At 35.2% G+C, this 7,635-nt stretch overlaps 1 protein-coding gene across 1 annotated transcript; it reads left to right on the top strand.

Moving 5' to 3' along the window:
- Window positions 1–684: 684 nt before the first annotated feature.
- Window positions 685–4,435, top strand: FBXO43 (F-box protein 43). Its single transcript, XM_057366233.1, has 4 exons — window positions 685–2,162; window positions 3,019–3,121; window positions 3,912–4,097; window positions 4,187–4,435. Exons 1-4 carry the CDS (start codon window positions 685–687, stop codon window positions 4,433–4,435), a joined length of 2,016 nt encoding a protein of 671 aa, XP_057222216.1.
- The last annotated feature ends 3,200 nt before the right edge of the window (window positions 4,436–7,635 follow it).

The following is a 7,635-nucleotide window of genomic DNA, read 5'->3' as shown; positions in this document are numbered from 1 at the left end:
AAGCCTTCMGAACACTCAGTTTACCCACAGAGATGAGCAAAAGCAGTGAGCTTCTTTACAAAATAACATTTAAATRTTAAAGCAGATGAAAAAGAATTTTTTACTTTGTAACTAGAGGCCAAATTTATTCCCTCYGGGAACTGTAGGGATCTAAGTAATAGGGAGACTTGTAGACTTGTGACTTCATGATTAATCTCATTTTACTTAGGGAGAAAATGCCTTTTGTCTAAATTCACTTATTACCAGAACTTACCCTCGTTCTTGAGGACTGAACTGTTGCTGGATGAACCAGTAATAGTGCTCATAAAAATCTTGGTCCTAATCGAATGATGGGGAGTTTYGTTGCCAGTTTCAGCACCAGTGAGCCTCTAGTTGCTGTGTTGCTTATTTTAAGTGTTTTTCCACAGATGAGGACTGACTGACACAACGCATGACTGATGAGGTTGATTAGCTAAGTAGATATATGTATAATATGCATTTTAATCACTAATGCTAACCATCTATTCTTGTGTTCATTAGAAGCATTGTTTCTACTGAGACTAATGAAATACTTTTGTTATGACTGCTCWCTTGATAGACTTATACAAGGGTTTCTCACTAATCTGTGGGTGTTTTTGTGGCTGCTTTTATTGTTCATTTCAGAAACAACAGTGGTACCTTCATCTACAAAGTGTCAGGCAGAAGATGTCAGACAGTCAACCAGTGAGGTTCAATATTCTTAAAAGAAATAGATTAACACCTCCCAGCAGCAATTTTAAATACTCAAATTTTAAAGACATGTGTTGCACTTCAGCATTTCTGGACAGCAGAGGCAATGAAGCAGGAAAAGATCCTGATGCAGAMTATGAAGAAGCACCAAGTATAACAAGGGTACCATTGCTACAAGAGCACTCTGAGCGCGTTCATCCAAGTGCCTTCTTTCCCATGTCATCATCTATTGAAAAAGAATTTAATTCTATCTCCTTATCAGAAGAAAGAGAAGCAAATAGAAGTGCAGATTTTTTTGAAACTCCCAAATCAAGCAGAAAAGGCTCCTCACTACGCAGGAGGCTGCTTTTACCCAAGACTACTGAAGCTGGCACAACTGTAGGATGCTGTGAAAGACAACCTTGTTCTTCAGGAAGCATCAGGAAAAAAATCTTCTCTTGTGTTTTGAACTCTGAAGAAAAGCTTTCACAAACTGCTGCAGAYTCTCCAAAAGATAAAATTTACAGACCTCTGACAACTAGTACTTCAGAACCTGAGGACTCTAATCCTGATTCTCCAAAACAGAGGCTTTCCTTCTCACAACAAAGGACTTCTACACTAGATGAGTCCCAGTGTAAGGACCCCTTATTGTTAGAATCAGAAAGTTTATCTCCAATTCAGTGTAAGGATGTCATTGTTAGGAATGTTAATGAATTCAATGAAAATGTTCTTATGAGTGTTAGTGATGGGGTGCTTAGGACTCCTACTTATAGTGTGTCACCTGAGGCCAGTGAGGGTAAATTCCTGACTTCCATCACCAGTCCTGTAGAGAACTTGAACTTTGAACTRTGTCATATAAACTCTCCCCCTGTTAAGGTGGCAAATGACCCAGATCTTTCAACGCCTGAGGACAGCGGATATAATTCACTTCCTTTGGACAAATCAGGAGACTCATTTTCTGATTATGAGGGGTCTTTCCAAGAGCTCTTCCAAAAGCACAAAGAAGATTCCAAAAGTTCAGACAGTAAAAGAAAGACAAGAAAACTTGAACGAGTCAGAAGGTTATCCACTCTCCGGGAACTAGGCTCCCAGTCAGAGACAGAAGATAATCATGGCAGTCCTGCTTCRGCACATATATTAAGAAAAGAAACAAACTTTGTCAGTGAAGATCATGAGTTAGTTCTAAAAGAACAGCCTAGTGGAGACCTGGTTGTAAGTCATGGAGATCTCTCAAATACTCCCGCTCTGAAAATAGTTCATGAAATTTGCTTGCAAAGGCAAAGATTGCACCAAAAACAAAACTCAGAGAATATCGATGGAACAGAAGTATTTGCATTAAATCATGTTCTTCCTGGACTTATTGGCAAAAAAATGGGCCTTGAAAAATTAGATATTTTAACAGAATTAAAAGACAGAAATTTAAAACATGTTCTTGCTATAGTTTTAGATGCTTTGGCAGTGGAAAATCTATGCAGGTAAGCACTATTGCTTCACACACACACACAAAGGGGAAAAAGATGTGCTTCTGCAAATAAATTAGAATAGCTTTTAAAATACTGCACATTGTCAATAAATTTGTTTGTTCCTGAGAAAATTGAAAAGTTTTGTCACTATTAATTAAGTAGGTATTTCTCTGTAGATCTAAAAATAAATAGGGGAATTAAAAAGCTAAACAAATACAGAAAATTAGTAAACTCAAAACCAAATCACAGTACTTGTTGAAAAATATATTAAAAATTCCTTTAAGCCTAGAAAGTAATTTATTCTCGTTACAAGTTCCCAATAGTGCACAGCACTCAAAACACAGTTTCTATAATTTTTCTTGTGTATTTTATTTCCCCAGTTATTTCTAAGCACAAAGATGCTCAAAGAATTTTGATTCATAGTAATCCTCTCGATTAATTTCTAATCAATAGGAACTGTTACATTTCTCACAACGCTTTTGATTTCTTTGTTGTTAGTTTCAAAGAGAATGGGCAGAAAGGTCAAAGTATAAAGGCATAGATGTTTTTCAGAACTCTTAACACAAATGTGACTAGAAACAATATTGGTAAGTGGCTTATGTGGAGGAAGAAACCAGTTTATTTAAGTCAAAGATAATAGCCATGCAGTTTATATTGTTTTTGTACTCTAGACTCTTATTACTCTTACGCAGTAAAACGTAAAGATCTGTGTTTCCTAACAATATGATGAGCTAGTCTCTAGCAGCAGTCTGTAAAATGACAAAAGTATATGAAACCATGCAAAAATCTTATCAGGTAGTCTTGCTATCATGACTTCTGCATTACTTGAAAAAATTTGCAAGTGAGTAATTTTTTTTATTTGTTCCAGCATTTGGAAAGTAAGCAAAAGCTGGCGTGAAATCATTGTACAAGACAGAAGTGCAGATAAGAGGAGAAAGCTGTACACAAAACAGCTGAAAGAAGATGCTCGGGTAAGGTGTCTCTCAAACGTGGGATTTCTTTTTCAAGTGTGAAAGAAGACATACCAAAGAAAAGAGGAAGCATCTTGTAAAGCTACAGAAAGGTAGTTGACAGATACAGTTCCAAAATGAGTAGGTGATGGATTCTAACAGGAGAATCTTACTGCTTTTCTGCTTTTCAGTTGTCTGCAGTCTGAGTACTACTCTTTCAACAATATAAGACTCTTACTTACCCTCTCCTGCCCTTTCTTGAGAATCCTGTAGGATCTCTCCTTTGACTAATTCTTGCTTCAGTTTTTAAACTCTGTTCATAGCATTGTGCCATGCTGCTCCTTATTGTCCATTTCACTATAGTCTGCAGTGCTTAGGACCTGCTCTAGACTACTGATTATTTTCAGGACTGCTGGTGTCACAGAGTCATAATGCATTTGTGAACATCAGAAGGAAATACAGGATTTTTAAGGGGAATCTAAAAAAGTAAGCATATTAATAGCAGTATGTTTTTTTCAGATCTTCCACATGATGCATGCACAGTCAGCTATTGAGATGTCCTGATTCAGAAACTTRAGTACCAGTAGAGAGCGCTAAAAGATAGTTGGCTTTTTACCTTGCTCATGGGCCTTGGTTTTTAACCATCTCTCTATTGTATAARCATTTAATGGTAAATACTTGCAGTATAGATAGTTTTCTCTTCTTATGTGTTGTTGCAGAGGGAAAAAAAACAAACAAGTAAAATCTGTCTCCAAATCCCAAGTGAAATATAGTACTTATTTTCTCTCCCCCCTTTTTTTTTTATATTTAGGAATATTTATTGAAGGCTGAAGATGCTGCTACAAGACTTAACATTCTCAATAGATCTGCTCTAAGGCCTGTTCAAGCTCAAGCCAGAACTCCTGTTTTACAGACACCACCTTCATACACTGAACTTACACCTAGRAGATGCAGTTCTGTTCCCCACTCAACTACTAGGCAGGAAGAATACATGAAAGTAACTATCTAAGAAATGCTTCAGTTCCACTCCACTTTTCTTGTCTCACTTACAAGACTAAATAGCTCTTCTCTCTCCTCTTGCTACAGGTTGCTAAAACTCTGTTCACTGATGAAGCTCTAAAACCTTGCCCAAGATGTCAATATCCTGCTAAATATCAATTGGTAAAGAAACGGGGACTATGTAGCAGAGAGGCATGTGCTTTTGAGTTCTGTATTATATGTCTGCATGCATTCCATGGGTCAAAAGAATGTAATAGTTTATCTGCAAAACGGAAGAATAAAAAAGATGCTCCACCAGGAAGTGCCCAGAGTAAAAGAAATTTAAAAAGACTCTAAATTTGTAAGGCATGTAACTCCTTACATTTAATTCCTTCCCCCTTCCCCTAAATTCCTAACCTTGCTCCTATTCTTCCTAAAGTTATGCATTTTGAAAGTGTCATCCCGTTTGTTCTTGCTGACTTACCAAGATAGCTTCTCATGTATATATCTTAATTAACAYAGTATATTTTTGTTTTTTAAAAAATGAACATTTAAAAATATTTTATGTCTTGTTTTATCTGTTGTGTAGTAGTTAGGAACTTACTAACATCTTAATTTTTAAATAAAGTATCTTAAATGTAGTCTTCAATATTTAGCTTACAGCACCTCATAGATCTTTAAAAATGTGATTCTTGTCTTAAAGACAAATTAAAGAAAATTATTTCTAAAAGTCTTTGAAATTTGATTCATTTATTCATTTTAAATTACAGTAACTGCTTTAAAAACGTCTCAGAGTGGGGCACTATGTACATTTGCAAAAAATACTTTTATTTATATAAAYGGTGATATGTTAAAACCAATATATTGTCTGATTTTTTTATCAGGATAATTAATTTGTTGTTAAGCTTGTAATGGAAGTCAATAGAATAGTAATTTACAAATTAAATTGATGCTGTGTGGATATTCTGTTGTACTCAGTTTTAAAAAATGTCTTGAAAACTTCAGGTGATACTGTATCTATTCACAGATCTAAAAAGGCTGTAGCATCACCTTTGTGATGTGAATTTACCTTTATGTTAATCTGACTTGACTTCAGGTCCCAGATACCAGCTCATCTTCACACTACTACTTGAGTTTAAGGATTATCTGTAGCTGGAAATCATTTTATCTCTAGATGTAATTAAGAGAATTCACTTATTTTACTCTTGAGTTAATATACTGATCCTCTACAGAAAACAAACTCAATCTGCCTCTCATACCTCAGACGATTTTTGTGTGGTTTTGGTTTGTATCCTAGCAATTACAAACAGCTTGAAATGCAGGTGGCAGAAWTGGACACAGTACTTTTTCTACGAAGATATGATATCAATTGACTTCTACAATTTATATTGTCCTATCTGTACTTTCAAAGAGTTTATTTGCCACAAGCATCTTGCAGAACAGTTGTAGTCAGCTGGTGTTTATTCTCCATTCTCCCTCTGATGTTGTATTTTGTGTATTTTTGATGATGTTATTTTACTGTGTGTATTTGTAGGTAAGTCTTAACACTGAGCTATTTAAAATAGTCTGATAAAAAAAAAACAAACTCAATTTAAGAATCAGTTATTAAGTATCTTCTCCATGTGAGAAAATTTGGCAAAGAGCTTTCTTACCTTTTCCAAAGAGTTTTGTTTTGCTAATATCAGAATAATTTAGGGAGGATAGAGGGAGTAAATTGGTTCTGGTACAGGCTTTATTTGTTTTTACATATAGTGTCTTTGATGTCTACAGTGTCCATTCAATAAGGAGTAGCTTGAAAGGAAAAAATACTTAAATCCTATTTCACAATTTTAAACATTTTTCACTTCTTTTGTCATATTTAGAAGTTTCTTGGTTTCTTTTTTGTGAGATAGAATTAGAAGGAAATGTCTTTTTGAATCACGTCTCTTGGATCTATCACAAATGTAACTGTGTTGTGGTGTCCAGGTGAAATGTGTTCTCTGTGGTCATCACTGCTATACCAGAGGTGGGGGAAGAGAAAAAGCCAGACTTTCATTTCTGCGTAAATGTGCTCTCCATGTCAGTGTTTTTTTATTTTGTGGTGGGCTTTTTTTTGTGTTTGGGTTTTTAGTTTGTTTTTCTGGCTTTTTTCCCCTTTTTTTTTTTCTTTAAAATTTCTTTTAAAATAATATTAGCTTTATGCCTTGACACAAGGGAGAAATTAATTAGTGATGTAGTTTTTACCTACACAGTGAGTATATCTAATAGAACACAAGGTATATGATAACTATCTAACAGKCTCTAATAATTTGGGTGAAAGGAATCAAAATTCTTTCATTATGTGATTGCTTTTTTGACAGAAATGAAGTATTTGGATAGGAGAGTGCTAAAGCGTCCCTGTTAGTATACTTTTTTCTCTACACTGTATCTCTCAATTAGTCTCCATCAMATATCACAAAGCCATGTGAGTCTGGATTTTGATGAAACAGTGAATGAGAACTTAAGTTCTTTCTTCATAAGGAAACAAACACTCAACACAAAACCAAACAACCCACCTCAGCAGATAAACACCATCCCTAAATCCCCAACCCTACCCCACCTCTCTTCCAACAAAACAAAAACCCACGCAGACAACAGTTTACAAATACCAGGAAATCTAGGGATTTGCATCTAGTATCTTTCTTTGCCTGCTGGGCAGATTTAATTCTTGGAGACCTGAAGTCAGATGCTAGCACAGGTAAGAAGGATGCAAAAGTGGTCATGGTGTCAAAATGACAAAGATCAAGAGTATTTTAAAATATCCTGTTGATGGTTATTCTCCAGCTCAAGATTTCTTCTTACAACTGATAATAAACTGTTGGAAAGGGAAAAGTGAATTATCTTTCATTCTGGAACACAGGGATAATGTTCAAGATAGTATTTGGGTTAGTATTGGGCTGCTGAAAACTTTATTTTTGCAATCCCAATTTCTCTTCAGATAGACATGATCTGTAGTGGGAGGAGTGACATTGCCTACAAATGCCCAGGGAATTCTTGTTTTCTGACCATGATAGTTTGAGCCAGAGCTGTGGTTTTAAATTCTGAAATAAAACTATTAGAAGTAAACTTTTGCTCCTGACCGATGTTGCTGCAAGAATTTTACTTCATAAATCTCTTTTTTTGGAGCAGCAATCATAAACATCAAATGCTTTGTGAGAGGGAAATTGAAATGACTTAAATCTCTCATCATTCTTTCCTTGATGACAAGTATGGAAGAGCTTAGGCAAAAAATGCTTATAAATCTTTGGAATTGTTTATAGGTTAGAGAATGTTAGGGTGTGTTATCACTAACTAGCCAAACATAAAAGAATTTGTTCATTAAATTAAGGAGCTCAACAACATATACCATTTCCCTATTCCATATATTGGTTTTTCTTTGGAACATCTTAGGTAATTGAGGCCATGTTGGTTAATTTTAATATGAGAAGTAATTTCTTTCTGTTTTCATAGGCACATGAAGAAATACAGGAGTGTCACATTAGAAAGGGACTCCAGGAGTCTAGTGCTAAGCTTTTATGTCAACTCGTCAAGTTCTGTCA

Source organism: Malurus melanocephalus, unplaced genomic scaffold (assembly GCF_030028575.1).
Source record: "Malurus melanocephalus ecotype Western Australia unplaced genomic scaffold, MMel_1.1 scaffold_62, whole genome shotgun sequence".
Classification (NCBI taxonomy): domain Eukaryota; kingdom Metazoa; phylum Chordata; class Aves; order Passeriformes; family Maluridae; genus Malurus; species Malurus melanocephalus.
This window is presented reverse-complemented; position numbering and strand designations above follow the sequence as displayed.